The sequence below is a fragment of the Myxine glutinosa genome, chromosome 4, assembly GCF_964187855.1.
Source record: "Myxine glutinosa chromosome 4, kmMyxGlut1.1, whole genome shotgun sequence".
Classification (NCBI taxonomy): Eukaryota; Metazoa; Chordata; class Myxini; order Myxiniformes; family Myxinidae; genus Myxine; species Myxine glutinosa.
In genome coordinates, this window is record NC_136264.1 from 23,426,623 (window position 1) to 23,448,511 (window position 21,889).

At 43.9% G+C, this 21,889-nt stretch overlaps 2 protein-coding genes across 2 annotated transcripts in view; one reads left to right on the forward strand and one right to left on the reverse strand.

Annotated features, from left to right (window-relative positions):
* The window catches only part of LOC137425815 (uncharacterized), a 1,363,480-nt gene that overhangs the window by 1,091,319 nt on the left and 250,272 nt on the right, over positions 1–21,889 (reverse strand). The gene's annotated exons all lie outside the window — the stretch shown is intronic.
* LOC137424492 (uncharacterized) lies at positions 11,522–14,118 on the forward strand. Its single transcript, XM_068111989.2, has 3 exons — positions 11,522–11,939; positions 12,058–12,669; positions 12,912–14,118. Exons 1-3 carry the CDS (start codon positions 11,571–11,573, stop codon positions 13,851–13,853), a joined length of 1,923 nt encoding a protein of 640 aa, XP_067968090.2. The 5' UTR covers positions 11,522–11,570; the 3' UTR covers positions 13,854–14,118.

Below are 21,889 nucleotides of genomic sequence, written 5' to 3' on the forward strand. Positions count from 1 at the left end.
AAGTTGCCCGTGTGGCCGGGGCTCATGGCTGGTAATGAACGCCGGCCCGGCCGTTTCCCGGCCTGCCGAAGGTGCACGGGGGTCGGCATGTCCGGGCCTTCTGTCCGAACCTGGCATGATAGTAACACCACGCTTGGTCAGGTGGAGGCCCCGGTCGTCGTGCTGGAGGTGGTCGGCTCGGTGTAGCGGCCGCCAATTGCGTCGGCAGTTCGGTCGTCGACCGTGCCGGGTGCTCGGGCGCCATGGGTGTTGCGTCGGACGGCGGTGGGTCCCATGTCACCGCTGCGATGCGCTGTCCTGCGGCGGAGATCTTGTCGGCTTCTCTGGCAAGGGCCCGGGGATCTGTGATCGTCGTTCTTGCCAGGGTGAGGCGTACCGGGTTAGGCAGCTGACGGAGGAACAGCTCCCGGAACAGGAATGCCGGAGAGTGCTCGCCGAGCAGTGAAAACATGTAGTCCATTCGCACGGAAGGGCGCGTGTCGCCGAGCTCGGGCAGGTCGAGCAGGCCCCGTGCGCGTTCCGCCGATGGGAGGACGAAAGCGTCGAGGAGAAGCTTCTTAATCGCGCCGTATTTGTCAGCGGCTGGCGGGCTCTCGAGGAGGCTCAGGGCGCGGGCCGCGGTGGCCGAACCGAGCGCTGCTACCACATGGTGGAAGCGGGTGTCGTCGGCCGTGATGCCTCGCAGGGCGAACAGGGAATCCGCCTGTGCGAACCAAACCGCCGCGTGAGCCTCCCAGAAGGTAGGCAGTTTTAGGGCGACTGCCGTGTCCATGTCGGTAGGTCATCAATGAAGGAGCTGGGGCTCCCACGTCGATCGGAAGAATGGACGCGACAAAAAGCAGGAATTCATCCGAGTTGCTTTAATCAAACCAAACACTCAGGCACTCTGAAAAGCCCGTTTATCGGGCAGCAATATATATACATATTATCCCGGAGCGTTTGCCCAGGAAAGGCGAGAGGGGGCGTGGCCCAGCGTCCTGGCTGCGGCCTGGCAAGTTGAGGGCGAGCCTGCCCGGGCATGCCCGGGCATGCCCGGGCGTCCCGACCGAGGCCTGGCAAGTTGAGCGCGGGCCTGCCCGGGCGTCCTGGACGAGCCCGGCATGGTGATCGCTCCGCGTCCTTGATAGGTGCAAGGCGATTGTGAAAACCCAGCGGTAGCCGCTACAATATCTCTTCTGAGGTAAAATAAAAAGAAAGAAAAAAAAACACTTTTAAAGCATTATACGTATCAAACGATACCTTTTATTAAACGGGGAAACCTAATACACACTTTGGTGGTTTTAAAATGACGTAATATGCCTTTATTAGAAAGAAAGAAAAATGAACATTGAAGACGACGCTGCTAAACAAAATACACCGCTCTAACACATAACCACGAGTTTAAACTACATTTACAACAAATATGAAAACTATTTTCATACGACAATGTTAAATATAGAATATATCGAAGATAATGTTTAAAGAAAATGAGCCCTATCTTCCAATGGTAAAAAAATTCTTCAAAAAATTGCTGGATCCAGAATAATATCCCGAGCTTCACCAAAAACTAATCAATTCTTCTTTATCCCAAGGGCAATCATCCCACCAACTTTCATCCAAATCCATTCAGAACTTTTCCAGATATCCTGTTCACAAACACACGAACACACACACACACACGAACACACACACACACGGACACGAGTGAAGGCATTACTCCCTAGCGGGAGTAATCACTCATAGAGTGACACTTGGCAAAACAGAACAAAGTAGCATGGCACTCAGTGGAGCATCCTTTTGACCTCAAAAATAATTAGTGGTTGAATTCAGTGACCTGATATGCAAACCGTCTTCAAAGTGTAAGGTAATCGGATGAAAATTGACAATTTTACAAATTCGGCCTATGTTGACCTTTTGGCCTATGTTGACCTCAAAAATTGTTGGTGGCTGCTTTCAGTAAGGTGATATGAAAATCCTTTTCAAATTTCAAGCCATTCGGATGAAAATTGAGGATTTTCGGAATTTGAAAAAAGTGGTTGACCTCTGGCCTATTTTGACCTTATGACCGATGTTGATCTTAAAAATAGTTAGTGGTTGAAATCGGTTCGCTGACATGAAAATCCCATTCAAATTTCAAGTGAATCGGATGAAAATTGAGGATTTTAGAAATTTGAAATTGTTGTTGACCTTTGGCCTATGTTGGCCTTTTAGCCTATGCTGATCTCAAAAATATTGGTGGTTGAATTCAGTTGGCTGAAATGAAAATCCTATTCAAATTTCAAGTCAATCAGATGAAAATTAAGGATTTTAGAAACTTGAAAAAAAGTCATTGACCTTTGGCCTATGTTGACATTTTGGCCTATGTTGATCTCAAAAATAGTTGGTGGCTGAATTCAGTTCGCCGATATGCAATGCCTTTTCAAATTTCAAGTCAATCGGATGAAAATTGAGGATTTTAGAAATTTGAAAAAGGTGGTTGACCTTTGGCCTATGTTGACCTTTTGGCCTATGCTGATCTCAAAAATAATTGTAGGTTGAATTCAGTTAACTGATATGTAAACCCCATTCGAATATCAAGTGAATCGGATGAAAATTGAGGATTTTAGAAATTTGAAATTGTTGTTGACCTTTGGCATATGTTGATCTTTTGGGCTATGGTGATCTCAAAAATAATTGTTGGTTGAATTCAGTTTGCTGATATGTAAGTCACAATCAAATTCCAAGTCAATCGGATAAAAATTAAGTATTTTACAATTTGGAAATTGTTGTTGACCTTTGGCCTATGTTGACCCTTTGGTCTATAGTGATCTGAAATATAGTTGTTGGTTGAATTCAGTTCGCTGATATGAAAATCCCATTGAAATTTCAAGTGAATCGGATGAAAATTGAGGATTTTAGAAATTCGAAATAATTGTTGTTGCCCTTTGGCCTATGTTGACCTTTGAGAAATTTGAACTCCAGATGACCTTTGACCTCAATCAATAATCTTCTCAATTGGGACGAACTCTACGACTTAGTGAAGTTTTGTGATGATCGATTTAGAATTGTGACCGGCAGGCCGGTGACAAACAGGCAGAATAACAAACGCAACCGACCAATATACTTCAAAAATCTTCAATTTTGCAAGTAACAAGCAAACACACAAGAAAGAAAACAAGCAAACAAATGGAGTGAAAACTTCCCTTTGCCTGACGACGCTGCACTTATGCCCGACGATGGCGTCATTCAGCACCTGGAGATGGAAGGTGTACAAAATGCTGCTATAATGTACAGGGGGCACTGCATCAGTGGCACAGCTGCACCACCAGAAAATTATACTTCTCAGAAACACGTGCTGCATGCAAAATAATAAGAAATATGTTCATCACACGAATGCACTACTAATTCCGCACATCTGTGTTCCATATTTGTGGGATACAGCACTCACAAGATAAAAACTAATTTCAATGTTGTAGCGACTGAGAAAACACTCGGAAAAGTTCAAACCTCCCCACCACCTTTTTTTTTTTCAACCAACATTTGAAGTACATCTTATTGTAATGGAGCAAACGTATATGGGTGGGTATATATATATACAGTCACGTGAAAAAGTAAGTACACCCCATGTAAAGTTTTGACTTTTTCAACATATTTCAACATACAGCTATTTTATCTTCATTTCAACAATATTGATAGAAAAAGGTGATATAGTATAACAAATATCATGAAACATTTACATTTTGTAGTCCATTGTATAATTTAAATAAACATAAATGCAAATTTCGCATGTGGAAAAAGTAAGTACTTATCTGTACATATATATATATATATATATATACTGCATATAAGTAAAACTTCCACCAACGCAGGGGATACGTTCTGGGATAACCTCATGTTGGAGGAATTCACGTTGGAGGAATCATTAAGCATATGGGGAAATTGGGGATGTGTTCCAGGCTCCCAAAATAACTGACCCTAAAACAGCCTTTCTTGCTTTTTTTACATGTTTATTTGCTTGGAATGGTGCAGCATTATTAAATATACATTAAAATAAGTGTTAGCATCATAATAGTACTCTATTATTGCAAAATAACTCACCTTATTGTGACGTGGTTGTTGGAGATGTCAAAGTAAATTAATTATATTTGTGTACTTAATTTGTGAGTTGAGTGATTTTCTTGAGCCTCAACCGCTTGCTGCAAAGACTTAAGTTTTAATAGTTTTAATTACTTGCTTGATCTTCATTAATACATATAATACAATCGTATTCTATAAAATCTACCAGTTCCAACATCTTTACTGAGAAATCTCCAGAGCAAAGTCATAAATCTCTGCCTGCAGCTTTTACAACTCGAGCAGGGCTCGTGTGCAAATGGTATATAACTGTCATTAATTATATATAGCAAATGTCTCTCGCTCACTCCGAAATCAAATCAACAAGTATTAAAATAAATAGTTTCTTTCAATTAAATATTCGAAGGACAAATAAATGTACTTTGTATGAAACATATAATTTCTTATCGAGTTATGAAGGTCAAATCCGTGTTGCATGACGTACTAGACGAAAAAAAAAAAAAGAAGATTTGTATACAAGATCGAGGCTCGTGAAAGAGCGAACATTAATCACACAGAAAGACAAACCGACACATAAAACATATAATAAGGGGAGCGGTAGACAAGATGGGGAGAGGGGGGAAGGACACAAACACAACATTTGAGAGCAGGGACATCGAGAGATCTGTGGGAGGGAGAGGGCTTTGGGGGGGAGGAGCATGGGAATGGTGAAGTATAAAACACAAAGACACGAAGGACTTCCAGGAAAGAAGTTGGAATTTCAAAAAAAGTGGATCTGGGGTGAATTAGCAGGGGTAGAAAAGATCAAGGTTTTGGATGGGGGAAGATAAGAGATGGTGGTGAACAGCTGTTTTAAAGACCTGGAGGGAGGAGTGGGATTGAAGGGAGTGTGGCAGTTTGTTCCAGAGGCAGAAAAAAAGAGGAATGAAAGAGTGAAAGTGAGCAGAGAGCCTAGATTTCGGCAGTTTAACCATAAGAGGGTTGCTGGCAGATCTTGTGCGACCTGTAGGAATATTTGGGGGACAGAGCACAGATAGAGCTGGGGGAGCAAGGCCGGAGAGGAGTCGGTAGAAGACAGAAAGACCACCAACCTGCCTGCGGTGAGTGAGTGAAAGGCCCTCGGAGTTAGCTTCATCGCGGGAGATTCCAATGATTCTGAAAGCTTTGGTTTCAACAGCGTGAAGCCGAGCTAGATGTGAGGCAGGAGCACTGGCCCATAGGGGAGAACAGTATTCCATTGAGCTGTGGATGAAAGCCTTGTATGTGGTGAGGAGCTCAGGTGTGCCAAGAAAGGACTTCGCACGACGGAGGATGCCCAGTCGGCGACTGGCTTTAGCAGAGCAGTTAAGAGGAAGCATCGTTCATGTTTTCAGTAAAGCACCAAATTTGGCACAGATGTAGTATGGACCTATACAATTGTTTTTCTGAGGGGCGCCCAAAAATTCAGAACCCCTGGTGGCCGCCATATTGAATTTCAACATGACCGCCCTCTGTGACCCATTTCCCTCAATAACTTCTATACTATTAGTGGTCTTGGTCTTGTATTGTGGTCTTGGCAATAGCACACTACTTTACCTGCCAGTCACACGGTGTGGAGGAACTCTGGATTGCCATTGGCACTGGTAAAAGCTACCGCTACTTTGCCATCCATAAAATTGCCACCGGACTTGGCCGCAGGAAGTCCGAGTCTTTGCCATTATTTTATGCCTTCACTGGCTGCGACACAGTGTCATTTTTTGCCCAAATTGGGAAAAAGACAGCCTGGAAGGCTTGGGAGGCATATCCCAGCATCACGCAGACCTTTCATGCTCTCGCTTATAGGCCATCTGTGGACGCTATTACTATGGAACTACAGAGCATAGAAAGATATGTTGCCATCCTCTATGACCGGACTACCGAGATAAAGACAGTGAATGACATGCGCCGACACTTGTTCACGAAGAAGGCAAGAACAATTGATCACATTCCCCCAACAGCAGACGCCTTCGAACAACACCTAAAACGTGCATGTTTTCAGGCTGGACACGTATGGAGTCAGGCACTTGTGCCCTACCCAGAACTTCCATCACCAGCTGATTGGGGCTGGATGAAAACAGGGACTTCTTGGACACCAATTTGGACCACAATACCACTGATACAGGAGGCATGTTCAGAGCTTTCAAGCTGCCATTGTAAGTCGGCCTGTAAAGGCAACTGTAAATGCTCCAGGGCAAATCTGCCCTGCACATCACTGTATGACTGCGATGGACAGTGCTTGTAGTACTACGCATCTGTACGAGAGCCTCCACCTTTCAAGTGCCCACAATATTTTAAGTTAAAACTGCAACTGTGTGTAACTTTGATTAATTAATACCATTTCATTGTTATCAGAGACCAATAAAACAATGTGTATCACTTGGAATTGAAATTTTACCTAAAATACTATGAGAGATTCAAGGAAAATGGAAACACCATGGTGGCCATCTTGAAATTAAAGATGATGGATGCCAATCTTTATGCAATTGATCCCATTGGATTCAGAGACCATGAAAACATGGGGTAAGACACTGGAACTGTGGTGTTATCGCTCATAGTATAGAAGTTATTGAGGGAAATAGGTCACAGAGGGCGGTCATGTTGAAATTCAATATGGCGGCCACCAGGGGTTCTGAATTTTTGGGCGCCCCTCAGGAAAACAATTGTATAGGTCCATACTACATCTGTGCCAAATTTGGTGCTTTCCTGAAAAAATGAACGATATGCCCTATTTTTCGGTCTTAACTGCCTAAGTACTTTGAAGGACAGCTTGGAAATGTGGTTTTCCCAGGAAAGATCATGGCAGATAGTGAGACCCAAAAGCTAGAGCGACAGAACTTCTTGGAGGGGATTGATGAGAAAGTAGATGGGAGGGTTGTCCAGTCGGTCTTTTCGGAGAGACATAGTAAGAGTGTGAGATTTGTCAGAATTGAAAGACATGTTCCACTTGTTTGACCAGTTTGTGATTTTGTCCAAGTCTTCAGAGAGTGAGGAGGCTGCAGACTGCCGATCTGAGGGATGAGGAATGGAGCGGCAGAGAGTGGAGTCATCAGCAAAGAGATAGAGAGGATTTTCTGGAGAGTCGGAGAGATCATTGATGAAGACCAGAAAAAGCACAGGGCCCAGAACACTGCCTTGGGGAACACCAGCCTGAACAGGAAGAGGAGATGAGAGAAATCCATTGAGGGCCACATGTTGATTACGACTAGAGAGGAAGTCCGCAAGCCATGCGTGGAGATTTCCATGGATACCATAGGAGGAAAGTTTGGTGAGCAGAGCGGGGTGCCAGACCGTATCGAAGGCACGTGATATGTCGAGGGAGACAGCTCTGATTTCCTGTTTGGCATTGAGGACCTCCTTCCATTGTTGAGACAGCAGAAGCAGCATGTCCAGAGTAGAGTGACCAAGTCTGAATCCAAATTGATGATCGGAGATCAAGCCATTGGAGAAGAGGAAGTAGTCTAGATGGACATAGGGGTCCACGCCCCCCCCCCCCGGTGGAAAAATCAGGCAAAACCTGATTTTTCTTAATCCTCAAAGTGTCTACTTTCAGAATCTGCCAGGTATCAAGCTGAAATAATGACCAAAAGGCTTAATTTTTAACCCTTTATTGCAACTAACCCGAAAGCGAAAAAAAAAAATTGATGTAGAAAGAGGCATAACTTTTGAAGTAAACAACATACAGAGACAAATTAATACACTTTTCCATACAATTCTGACCCCAGGAATTCAATGGGATGGTTATTTTAGACATTTGACAACATTTTGACTATTTCTGGACAAAAACAGCAAAACAGTGCCAAAAATGTGTGTATAACCAACTATCTTTTCATTTTTTCAAGCGCATAGGGTGAATTTTTGTTCACCACCAGTTTTTTCTTAATCATTTAAGTGTCTATTTGAAGATTATATTGGGTACCAAGCTGAAATAATGTCCCATGGGGTTTATTTTTAACAGTTATATGTCGCAGTTATATTATGCTGTTGGCAGTTGGTTGGCAGTTGGTTGCCGTTGGTTGGTACCTGCAGATGGCAGTCTCCCTCTCCCACTGCTCTCTCTTTTGGAACAATCTCAAGGATTTTCTTAGTAAATATTTGAAACTATTATTAAGATATACCTTATAGTCATGTACAAGCCTACTAGTAATTTTTCAACAGTTATTATTATTATCATAGGCCTACAGAAATCAAATCTGACTGTATTCTTGACTAGCTAGTGTTGGTAGCTAGCTAGATAAGTTGGTAGCTAGCTAATGTTTTACTTTATTTTCAGGCTGATGACTTCATACATACCGACCATGGGGAAAAGGAAACATTGTATCACAGCTGAAGTGCCTCCAAAGAGAATTCGATCCCAAACATGTATTTTACATGTATCAAGTCTTTCTGTCTATGGTAATTTTACTGCGTTCAACGCATGCAATGGGGGGCAAAGCGAGAAGCTATTATATCTACAAAGAATTCGTGATATGAGACTCTGTGAAGCAGCCACTTCACCATACCGCATGAAGAATATTTGTGACCAAATACCATTGACATTAGAGGGCTTGCCTTTGGATAAAACTGGCTATCATCAAAACTGCTACAAAAGCTTCTCAGGGAAATTAGATCGTTTACAAGTGTCAACGGCTTCTTTATCTGGTGAATCATCATCATCATCGATAAAGGACTCCCTGCGCCATCTCAAATCTCTGTCAAGTCAATCTGAAGAAGCTCGGTGTTCCTTCTTGTTTCCAAATCAGTGTATTTTCTGTGACAAAGCACTAACCAAGTTCAAGGGCAAGACTGAAGTGCTTACAACGTTTCAGAGTTGGAAACACAAGGAACCAGCCTGGAAAGTTATCGAACCTAGGGCACAGGAATTGAAGAAAGAGGCTCTTTATCGCAAGGTGCAGGGCAAGGACCTCTTTGCAATGGAAACTAAGTATCATCCATATTGCAGAAACAACTTCAATAGTGAGTACCAAAACCATGAGCATGGAAGGAAGAGGGCAGAAAAGGCAGCAGACAACATTGACAGCCTGCAGGCCCGAAATATAGCAGCACATGACAAGTCCTATTGTGTAGTAAAGGATTACATTCTTAGGAATGTGATTGAACGCAAAGAAGTCGTCCTGCTAAGATCCCTGAGCAACTTGTACATGAAGACACTGGAAAGTGAAGGTTTTCCTAATCCTGAATACCGCAGTGAGAAATTGGCAAGACGGTTACAAGGAGACAAAGACATATCTCGTGAACTCACATTCTCCAAGGTGCCCCACCGTGGTTGTATTGAGTTGAGCCTCATATACAGCTCTAGCATTACTGTAGATGAAGCAGTTGGATGTGCGTACAAACTTGGAACAGCTGACCAACGAAAAGAAGCAGCACTCACCCTCCATTCTCACATTATAAAGGCATTCAAAGAGTCAAAGGAGCTACCATGGCCCCCAACAGCACAGGAGCTGGATGCTGTGAAGATGGATGAGCTGCTTCCAGAGCATCTTGTACAATTTCTGAGCTCAGTGGTGACCGGGATACTTGATGGAGAAAAGTGTGAAAGGACACAGAGGCTGGTCTATTCGATTACACAAGATGTGTGTCGAGCAGGAACTAACAGCAAGTGGAAACTTCCAAAGCACAGCCTCCTATGTGCCACACTTCGTCACCTCTATCGAAGAAAACAGGTGAGTAATCAGCTAATTTACTGCTTATGAGGTCCTACATTGTCATTGCTTTACTGTGTTTGATACAGGTATTTGATATTGATATAAAGCAATTTTCTATCTTTGCAGCTCACAACCATCCTTTCACGACTAGGACACTCAGAGACATATGACTTCAGTATGGAACTTGAGACAGCAATGGCCAAGGCTTTTGATGAGATTTCCACCCACCTGACCCCTCAAATCATCACCGGCGAGGGAAACACTGTTTTTCACAGCGAGTGGGACAACCTGAACAGAATCACCACCAACGTTCATGGCTCAAATGTTGTAAACAGCGCCGGGGGAATCATGATTCAAGAGGTGAAAGAGCCATGTGAGCACCAAGAACAGGACCCTTCCTCTCTATGACAGGTCATCCAAGATGAGAAGCCTTAAGATCACGCCTCCCGAGACGCTGCCAGAGCTGGCATTCAAAAGAGTTGGCCCCAAATTCCCCATGCAGGCCAACTTTACCCCTCCTGCTGAAAACCAAGAGTCATATGATGCCTCAATGTTGCAGTACAACGCCCATCTCCTCTGCAGATGGTTAAGCAGCCAGGGCAAGCAGCAGGTTCCTGGATTTGGTGGTTTTACTTCAAGCACAGGGAAAGTGCCTCCTAGGAAATCTACAATTGACTTTTACACCCCCATCAACCAGCCCATTACAGACAACGCAGTGGTGTATGAGCTACTCAAGAGGTCCGAGGCAGCAACGGAGGAGGTTGGACAGCCATACACTATCAACACGTTTGACCTGGGAGTGGTCATGAAGGCCTGTCCTATAGTATGGAAGTATGGGGAGGAATTCAGTAAGCATGTGATCCTCATTGGCAAGTTTCACACGGCCATTAATTACATGGGCAGGCTCACTGGGCGCAAGTGTCTTGGAGCTGGCTACGCTGAGATCCTCATAGAAGCCGGCCTCGCAACCAGTGGTTGCCTGAAAAGCATCCTGAGCGGGAAGTCATATGCCAAGGCTCTCTTCAGTCTGAAGGTGGTCACAGAGGAACTTGAACGGTTGCTGTTCAATGTTTTCCTGGAGGAGGAGAAACCAGACATCCCATACGAGACCCTCATCAACCTCATCCACTGCTGCACTTCTGAGAGCCTTGACTCCACTCTGAAGGATCCCGCACTGCTCAAGCTGATTGATCAGTTCCTCCGATACCAAAACAAGGTACGCAGGGGCCACCTGGGCAAAACGGGCATGTTCTGGCTCTCTGTGATGGATCATGCAAGGCTGGTCTTCATGATGGATTTTGCTGTGAAAACCAACGATTTCGAGCTCTTCCATCACTGCAACGGTGCCATGGCAGATCTCTTCTTTGCGTATGATGGCCACAACTACGCCAGGTAATCTATACACTCATTCCCTTAAATACTCGATATATAAAAATGTGTAAGTGGAGCTTACTTGTAGTATTAACTTTAATTATTATTCATTTCCTACAGGTACCTGACCTGGTTTGAGGCCTTTCTCACAAACATAGACCTCTCCCATCCTGTTGCTCTTGATTACATCAAGCTTGGAGCCATAGCTGTTGCAAGATCACTGATCCCAGGGGCTCTCGCAGCAGTGGACAAGACCATGGAGGAGACATTCATGAGGTTTGCTAAGTCTTCAGGTATGTCAGTGTGTGGAGACAATAACTATATTATATATATATATCACCTATATTTAATTACAGGTTCATGTTGGTTGTGATGATAAAATTCAAACTTCTCCCTCTCTACATTGCAGGTGGTCTACTCGGTCTCTTCAACAACTGTGGCGCATAGCAGAAGTGGTGCCGCACAACCTCTGCCCGCGCTCAGCTCTATGAGCTTACTCTTGAGATGTGCGGCATGATTGACGACCCTGAGATGCCGAAGGCAGGCAAGCACCGTGAGCTGGAGCCTGCCCAAATCAAAAAGTCTGAAGAGGCCGTGCAGAGCGTCCTCTCTGCCATCAAGGGCTTCACAAACCCCTGGAGAATCCCAGACAAAAACCGACTGTACTCCCTAGCATCTGGAGCTCCCATCGATCCAGAAGTTGAGGCTGACGTGCTGCGGGCCGAGGCTGCAGGCAGGGCTGCCAAGGAGCAGTTCATCCAAGAGCGCTTTGTTTCCAAGAGGAAGGAGTTCTTTGATCGCCTCAAGAAACTTAAGCTCAAGACGATGGATCACTGCTGCAAGAGGGTCAAACTTACATCCGCACAGGGGAAGGTGGATATTGATTCAACTTATACTAATTGCATATTTAATTACACAAAAAAACATTCTTCAGAAAGAAAATTAAACTGTTGTATTTATGCCTTCCTCATTTCTTTATTTTCCATTGCAGCTCTTTGTATACAAGGAGCAGAGCAACCTCGCCTTTCAGCTGCTTGTTAAATCGCAGATTATGGAGATGCCCATAAACCTTGAGGAACTCATGCGGTATCCCCTCTCACCTGTTCCTCATGCCCTTGGCTCTCCGGATGGCTATTTTGCCAAAACAAACAAGGCCACCATCCTTCACCATCTGCTGCAGGACAGGGACGAAGAGGTACCTTACCCCAAGGATGCCCTCTTAATACAGGATGGAAATGCCCTCTTCCACATGATGTCCAACCTCCCACCAACCTGTGGAGAGATTTGCATGCAGCTCCTGGACCAAATGGTTGCCAAGCACCATTTTGTGTTCTCCACAGATTGCTACCAGCCAGATTCCATCAAAGCCCAGGAGAGGCTCAGGCGCGGCTCTACTGAGAAGTACATAATTGATGGTCCAAACACCCGCAGGCCCTATGACTTTAAGTCATTCCTTGGCAATGAGCTAAACAAGAAGCAGCTATGTGACCTGCTTCTCAAGGTCTGGGGGAGCAATGCGGCAGCATCCCGGATTGAGAAGAGCATGAAAGCAGTGGTGTGTGTTGACGGGAGATCCTATGACTTAACATCAACAAATGGAAAAGTAAGTTGACAGAAGATGCGTGACTTAAGCAGTCACCCTATACACAATGCTTTGAAATTCATCTTTAGACTCTACAATACTAGATAGACCAAATGGCTCTTGAAATGTGAATATTCTCGACTTCACACATGTACAATTGCAGACCATATTTGGGCTCTTAAACATTTTAAGTCATGCAGTTTTTGTCATATGTATTATTTGTTACACTGTGTAGTAGTATTTAGTTTCTTTATTTGTTACAGGTGCAGACTTCTGAGATCTACGAACTGCGGTCCAACCAGGAGGAGACAGACAGCCGTATTGTCCTGTACCTCCAACAGGCTGTCAAATGGGGGTACAAGTCCTGTGTGGTGAGGACACCTGACACAGACATTCTGATGATCCTCCTCTACCATACCAGCAGGATCAACCTCTCCATCTACCTTGACCACGGCTCTGGCAAACATCGCACACTCATAAATGTGACGGAACTGTCTGAATCACTGGGCCCTGACTACTGTAGCACCCTGCTGGGATTCTATGTATTTACTGGGGAGGACTGTACCAGCGCTTTTAAAGGCAAAGGCAAGGTGAATCCCCTGAAGAAGCTGCAGAAGAATCCCAAACTCCACAACGCTTTCAGGCAGCTTGGTGCAGACTGGCTGGTCACAGATGAGCTACAACAGGAGATGGAGAGCTTCACGTGCATCATGTATGGCCAAGCACGGATGACATCAGTTGACGCAGTACGAGTGAAGATGCTTAAAATAATGGTCGGTGCTGACAAAGTCCTGGACTCAAAGTCAAAAGTGGACCTGGAACGCCTGCCTCCCCCCAAGGTCTGTCTCATTCCACATGTGCAGCGAGCCAACTACAGAGTAGCCTTCTATAAGAGAGCAGACGAGGCAATAATCGAGAGCCCAAAACCATGTGATCCAGGCATGGGCTGGGAGAAGACAGGAGAAGAGGAGGTGTTGGAACCCATTTGGACAATTGGACCCATCCTCCCTCCTTCTCTTGTTGAGGTACTGGCTCAGAGAGCAGAGCCAGAAGAGCAGGCAGCTCTTGACAAGGTGGCTGATTACGCCAACAATAACTTGTATGTGGGTGAAGAGGATGGAGAGTACGAGCATGAGGATGAAGAGCTGGAGTTGGAAGAAATCGAATTAGAAGATTTCTTCAGTGATGATGAGGACAATGAGTAGTTTAGGTCAGCTAGTTGGTAGTGACATGAAAACATAGGCCTATAGTTGTCTTATTAACATTCATGGCTGTATTTTTGCTGTATTTTACAATAAAGAGTCAAAATGTTGTCGAATGTCAATACATAATTAGTAATAAAGAATTCCTTGGGTCAGAATTGTATGGAAAATGTGTTCATTTGTCTCTGCAAGTTGTTTACATCAAAAGTTATGCAACTTTATATAATACTATGATTTTTCAGGTTTGAGTTTGGTGCAATAAAGGGTTAAAAATAAACCCCATGGGACATTATTTCAGCTTGGTACCCAATATAATCTTCAAATAGACACTTAAATGATTAAGAAAAAACTGGTGGTGAACAAAAATTCACCCTATGCGCTTGAAAAAATGAAAAGATAGTTGGTTATACACACATTTTTGGCATTGTTTTGCTGTTTTTGTCCAGAAATAGAGTCAAAATGTTGTCAAATGTCTAAAATAACCATCCCATTGAATTCCTGGGGTCAGAATTGTATGGAAAAGTGTATTAATTTGTCTCTGTATGTTGTTTACTTCAAAAGTTATGCCTCTTTCTACATCAATTATTTTTTTTCGGTTTCGGGTTAGTTGCAATAAAGGGTTAAAAATTAAGCCTTTTGGACATTATTTCAGCTTGATACCTGGCAGATTCTGAAAGTAGACACTTTGAGGATTAGGAAAAATCAGGTGGCATAAAAAAAACCGGGGGGGGGGGCGCGTGGACCCCTATGTCCATCTAGACTAAAGGATTTGATATCCAAAGCAATGATGGATTCCATGACTTTGCTGATAATTGGGAACAGGCTGATTGGTCTGTAGTTGCAAGGATCTGTTTTAGCACCTTTTTGTGTAAAGCGGTAATGTTTGCTGATTTCAAAGATGCTGGCAGATGACCTTGAGCAAAAAAGAGGGTGAAAATAACAGAGAGAGGGTGAGATAGAGCGGCAGAGCAGGATTTTAGGACCCGTGGGCTGATGCCGTCTGGTCCAGTTGCAGAATCAGAGTCGAGGTTTGACAAAAACTTCTCCACCTTGTCAGGAGAGAAGGACACAAAGTCCAGGAGCAGTTAGGTTCGACTGGGTAAGGTGGGAACAGAGAGAGATGGGTTTGGGACACAAGATTTTGAGGCAAACACAAAGTTGAGGCATTCGGCTTTGTCACGTGCGGTGTCAACTGCGTAGCCATTTGAGGAAAGGGAGGGGATGGAGGGGGAACAAACACCAGAAACGGATTTGACCAGACATCACCAGGCTTTGGAGGAAGGAGAGAGGTTTGAGAGTTCATTCTTGAGTGTGGAGAGATAGTGCTTCCTGGCACTCCTGAGGGTAGACACACACTTGTTCTGAGCTTGGTGGAAGGAACTGAGATTGCCTTCAGTAGGATTAGCCTTCCAAGAGGCAAAGGCAAGTTGTTTCAGGGCAACTGACCCACCACAAAGTTCAGTGTACCATGCACGGGAGGAAAGGTAAGACTACTGAAGACAAGATGAGATAAATCTGTGCATGAGAGCAGTTTGCTTTGGAAGAACTCCCAGGAAGTATTGATGTCAGAGGCAGTAGAGATGGGAGACCAGTCCAGATGATTGATGGCTGCTTGAAGACCGTGCCAGTCAACCTGAGTGAAATGCCAGACTCGTCGACGCTGAGGAGGCTCTCTGAGAATGGCCAGAGAGATGTCCACTTTAACAAGCACATGATCAGAAGAACCGATTGGAGCAGAAGAAGAGCAGCAGACCTTTGCAGGGAAGTTTGCCATAACCAAGTCTAGAAGAGAAGATACTCCAATGACTGAGATCCGGGTCGGGAAATTGACAGATTGTGTCAATCCCAGTGAGTCACAGAAGTCCTTTGCTGAGGTGCCATGACTGGTGAGAGAGGAACCCACACCCAGCCAGCTGGCATGATGACAGTTGAAGTCGCCACATATGAGGAAGAGAGAGTTGGGATGAGTGGATAGAAGTTGGTCCATGGTGTCAGACAGCGAAATGTAAATGGAGTCATCACTGTTTGGAGGACGGTACAGAACACATCTGAACAAAAGGTGGGAGCGGAGAGGCCGCCGTAGCCAGAGGTACTCCTGGGGGTGTGGTGGAGAGAGGGCAGTGCAAGGAGAGTGAGGAAGAGAGTTTTTGATAAAGATAGCCACCCCACCACCAAGACGAGGCTCAGGTCTGTCATACCGGAGGAGTGAGTAACCAGGAAGAGATATTAAGGAATCAGAGACATCTTGAAGGAGAGTTTCAAAGCATTCTTTGTTCTCCAAAGGGCCGTCTATGATTTCATATTACCTTTGAAATGAATTTAAAACTTTAACTCAAATATTCAATGACTTAAACTGGAGAACAAAACACTTTTAATTATTATTATGTTTGTATAAGCCTTTCGAGCAGTTCTGAAGTTATATTAATAAGTGTTAACTTTTGTGCAAGATTGCGCAAGTCGCATTCCACGGGAAAAGTTAGATTGTCGCCTAGCAACAGGGGTGGAGAAATACCGTTCGCTGGGGAATCAAAATGAATGTACACTTTCTTGTTCACACTGGAATTAATTCTATTAATTTAGTACAACATATTGTTGCCAATCCCAGGTTTGTCGACGTACTGAGGAGGGGGGGGGGGGTTATGCCCCATTTCTCCACAAACTCCCAGTTCCTATGTTCATCAAATTTGTATGACACAGGCCGTAGACCGCGTGCGACTATACTCGTGATTGACGGATTGCTTCAGCATTCCCAAAATTCCCAAATACCTTCAAGACACGTGACCGGAGAAACCGGGGATCAAACCCTCACTTCCACACACCTTTTGGAATGCCGAGCGGTTTTGCACATGGTGTGGAAAGCGGCCTTATCCCAACAAGAATTATAAATCCGATTCGAGCCTAATTCGGTCCCGGGTGGTGCAAGGCCAATTGGAGAAAAGGATGTACCGCATAGTTGGGAAGTAAAGAACAAATGTACAGCCTTTTATTTGTACAAGGCACAGAGAACAGAGACAAAGATTTAGCTTACCAAGTCTTACCTATCCTAATAAACCCCGACTGGTACCTTCACACTCTGACACACACACACACACACACACACACACACACACACACACACACACACACACACAAAAGGCACTCTGGTTATTAAAGATCATACCAGTGTACGTACTGGTCCAAATGAGTTCCTCGCTGGCACCCACGTGGTCTGGTGTGCGTGGCTCGATCCTCGATGCGAGACGTGCAGCCTAGATAAGGTAATGTCCAACGGACTTTAACGCAGGTGAGACGAGTAGAAATTGCCAATGCTTGCGAGTCAGCCAGATGGCGCAAAAGCTCGGCGCAGACACGATGAGTGTCGGGCGCCGAACAAAGGCACAACACGTGTCGTCTACGAGGCAAAATCCAAGTCAAGAGCACAACCTCGTGTGCGCGGCGAAAATCCAAAGCCAAGATAATCCAGGTGTGTCTCGGTGAAAGTCCCAAACGCAAGAGAATCGTGTCGTCCACGAGGCAAAGAGAGAACAGAGCAGGAGGACGTGGCGAAAGGGCAATAGCGTAGGTGTCCTTGAAGCAGTCCCAACGGCAAAAAGAGAACAGAGCAGCAGGACTTGGCGAAAGGGCAATAGCGCAGGTGTGTTCTCCACGTGGTGAAATCCCAGGGAAAAGGGAATCCAGGTGTGTCTTCCACGATGTCCCCGAAAGCAAGAGGTTGATCATCCCTGAGCGTTGGCTATTATCAGGCTTGGTCACGCCCTTCAAAATGTTCAGAGCCTCTCATTGGCTGAGGCTTGCCGCATAATGGAGACGGGTTGTCCCGCCCCCTTACTGGTCACGTGGGCCTGTACGTCTGGCCACGCCTCTCTGCACATCTTAATGGCTATGCGTTTAACCAACGAACATCCTGCCTAACCTCAACGCATATTGGTCTTTTCTTTACTACACAATGGGGCATGGCTAATCTGTACATTCAATAGAAAATAACTAACTAATGCAGGATACATGTTGTCGTGCAATTTAACTATAGGGAGTTTGCCTTTATGGCACAACTACAACAATATGTATTGAGACCACTAGATATAACTGCATCTTCACAATTACTGAGAATTGTACTTTCTGTGACCCTCATCTCCCCCAAGCTGGAGGGAGCGGACAATCCAGATGGTCTTCGTCACGGAATCGAGATGTTATCTTAAAAGCAATAGAACCTGTTTGTACTGAAGTGTAAGAAATGCCAAATTCTTTGTAATAATATGTAAATCAGGCTGTTAGACGTTTATAGCTGGGTTAAGAGATAACGAGTTGCATAATGTGTTGCTCTTCTTTTAATTGATCACGGAAGACCTGCAGCACCATGGATGGATCCAACAGATGGCGCTGAGAGACCACGAATTACTGTTAAACTTGCCAAAGTTTCCTGACCTATGTCCGATCTGTTATCTTGTTCCTCACTCACCCAAATCTACTCTCCTCCTCTCCCTCCCTCTCCTTCACCTTCATCCCCCCTGCTTTCTGTTTGATCTCCAACTATAAGACAGCCGTGTTGAAGCAAACTATTGGGATTCTTGCTGTAGAAGATTCTGGCAGTAGGTTTTGTGCCAGGATTTTGCTTTGATTTTGTGTCAGGATTTTGCGTTGGAAATTGGTGTGTGTGTGTGTGTGTGTTTGTCTTCTTTCTTGTAACCTAAGTGAGATCTCCCACGTGAATTAAAAATCAGTCAATCATCTTCTGAGAAGTTTTGGACAATGTAATTCTTGAGTCATTTCAAGGTTAAATTAATCCACAACAGAGTTTTGGGTGATGATTTGCAGGGTGGGTGGCGTTGAAGTGCTGGTGGAAGGGGTTGAATTGCTGCTGGTAGCTGTTGAATTGCTGCTGGTAGCTGTTGAATTGCTGCTGGTAGATGTTGAAGTGCTGCTGGTAATTGTTGAATTGCTGCTGGTAGCTGTTGAATTGCTGCTGGTAGCTGTTGAATTGCTGCTGGTAGCTGTTGAAGTAGGCCTAAAGAATTGTGTTATAAGCACTTGCTTTGCCTTCTGTTTTAACTCCCTGTGAAGTTCTGTGTAGGGATTTAAAGATGGTTCAATGGCCCACTTGAACTTCAGGCTTCTTTCCACAAAAGGATCTATCCTTACAGCAATTTCTTGGGTAGTTCTTGTTGCCTTGAAGAGCTCCTCCAGCAGTTTGGTGGTTAATTCTGCCTTTCTGGCTCTTCATTGTCTTCTTCATGAGACGTCTGGGTCACAAGTTCTTCAGTGGACAGTTCTTCTCCATGGGACTTCAACAGTTTTTCTACTTCTTCTTCTTCCATCATACGAAAATGCGCCATTTGTGTCTGTCTGTCTGATGAATTTTTGACGCCAACACATTCTGCAGTTACTTATCCAATCTCAACCAAACTTGACAGGATGACGAAGGGTTACACAATGAAGGTTGTAACGCATTCATTTGCCTCCCTCCCCAAGGGGGTTTTCTCCCCCCGAGTGAGTTTTCCCACCATTGCCGACAATGGGGCTGCACGTTGAGGTGTATATAAATGTGAAATTAGCTTTAACGTGGCATATTTCCAAAGATTTATCATGGCGTTTTTCCAAAGATGCTTTTAATAACAAAATGAATGATAATCGCATATTGTTAATGTTATTAGAAAACAATATTAATACTAATAATGTCCCGCTTCCCCAAGGCATTTTTCCTGCAGTGATAACGTGTATAAATAGCTTATGCCTTATACTTTTAATGGTGTTTCTGTGGGAGCAATGGCTTCTGCAGGAAGTAAAAATATTATACACCACATACACGTATGCCTAGCTTTTTAAACAGTCGCTAATGCTCTTTATAACACTAAATGAAGAAATTTGGAGGAACCCCGACATCTGTGGAGTAAGGTTTACTTACAGAACGGAGCGAAGATCTACTGAACTCTACATAACCCACACATGTTGGTTTAATAACATGGCCCTTTCTGCCGCCTCCGTGGCATTTTTTGAAGCGAACTTTTGAAACTTGCTCCTGCTGTTTCATACGAAACTGAAAGGAAGCTCAGGTTGTGCTCCTTTACCAAGCAACTAGCTAGCGCTTGCCAAGCCAGCCATTCCTTAACGGTTTTGAATGGAGTGCTTGCTCAAATGCTTAAACCACTTGGTGATATTTTCACAAGAAACTTGGTAAATGAACACACACCCAATGTTCTTGAGACCCGGCCATAGATCGACTGTAATCTATATACCCCAAAGAGGAATGACCCTCCCTGCCCCTCCCGGAGTCTGCGGGTGTACTAGTGTAATCAAATCCGAATTTCAGGATATCAAAATCTTTGGGAAAACGCCGGCCGTTTTTGTCGCAATTAATCTGGAATGTAAAATCGAATAACATTATATTAACAATCAAAGTTAATAGGGGGTCTTTTTTACAAAGGGGGTCTTACCCCCTTTACTTTACAAAGGGGGTCTTACCCCCAAAGGGGGTCTTTCTCCCTTTACAAAGGGGGTAAAATCAAAGGGGGTCTTTTTTAGCCTTGTATTTAGCCTAAGAATACCTCCCTTGTGTGGACAAGGGTTAAGTAAAGTACAGTAAAGTAACAAGGAATAAGAATAATATAAATCTTTGGGAAAACACCATTCACGATCGCGTAAATGCGAAACACACCCTCGCGTTCGGGAGGTTTTAACGCATTTAATTCAGCGTGTAAATTGGAAACCGCTTTCGAGGAAGCCGTGTTGGAGGAAGTTTTACTGTACACCTGCTCACTACGGGAGTATATATATCTTCTGGTAATTCCAGATATATATCTTCTGGCTCACTGGTAATTACTTTATATATATATATATATATATATATAAATATATATATATATATATATATATATATATATATATATACATACCCCTGCTAAGCACGGGTACCCTAACCCTAACTGTGTGTGTGTGTGTGTGTGTGTGTGTGTGTATGTTACTGGTGGGGAGCCGAAAGTAAGCACACAATGTGGAAGCGGTGAATGGGAAACCATGAACGAATAAATTCCACATTCCTGTGCCACCTGTGGTCAAACATCAAGCATGGACAGCAGGTTTGTAAAGGACTTGCACGAAAACCATTCCCGTTTGAATGGTTCTATACCCAGTCAATGGCGAATCTGCATATGGCGAATCCGTGAATGTCACGGTCAGGAAGTAGAAACCCACACGTCATTTCCTCATTAATTTGAACTCAATATCTGTATTTTCATTCCAAACAGCATAATTGCAGTTGTTTATCTTCTCATGTCTTTCCCAATAGTTATAACGAGGCACCCCAAAGCATCTTGAATCTTACAGTCTTCTTCGGGATCTCACAATTCCCATATCCCTTTTCAAAAGGCATGTTTTTCAATTCCTTAAAAATCGTACATTTTCCTTCTCTTCGCTTCTCCATTACTTCAGTTCTTTTCCGTTTAATTTCAAGCCTGGTCTCAATGAGGATGATACAGTCCACGAATGGAGCCTTTAACATAGAAAAACAAACAAACAAATTATCTGCTTTTTGAGGTTAAAAAAAAATACAAAAAAGTGTTGTCATCTGAAGTAAGATATACATTTTTATTTTATTTAGTACATGTCAGGGGAGGCAAATGGGAATAGAATGGTGGCAAACAAATCATTTGATATATTTGGAACAGAATCCATAAATTCATCGCACATTTGTTTCAAAATAGCGCCAGCGCCAAGCGTACAATACAGTCTTCATATGTGCAACTTGCATCAAGTATTATACCTTTTTATTCCAACAAAAGTAGATATTTTATCCCCACCCAAAACAAAAACAAGTCAAGGCTCACATGATACAGACATTTAAATACTAGAACTTTGTCAGTACCCAAAAAATATAGTTCCAAAGATAAACGAATATATGGAAAATTAAAATTAAGAATATGTTTCAATGTGCTGGATCGTTTCCTCCGATAAAATTACTGTCATTCAAATATTGCACGAGGTTTTCACATGGCAGATGGCACTTTACTCGTTTTCAGCTTCCACATTCACAGGTACCTTTGGCCTCG

Excerpts from the sequence above, each read along its gene's own strand:
- LOC137424492 (XM_068111989.2), top strand. The coding sequence starts at position 11,571 with ATGTGCGGCATGATTGACGACCCTGAGATGCCGAAGGCAGGCAAGCAC. Across the intron at positions 11,940-12,057 it reads TTACATCCGCACAGGGGAAG|CTCTTTGTATACAAGGAGCA; the intron begins GTGGATATTGAT and ends TTTCCATTGCAG. Across the intron at positions 12,670-12,911 it reads TAACATCAACAAATGGAAAA|GTGCAGACTTCTGAGATCTA; the intron begins GTAAGTTGACAG and ends TATTTGTTACAG.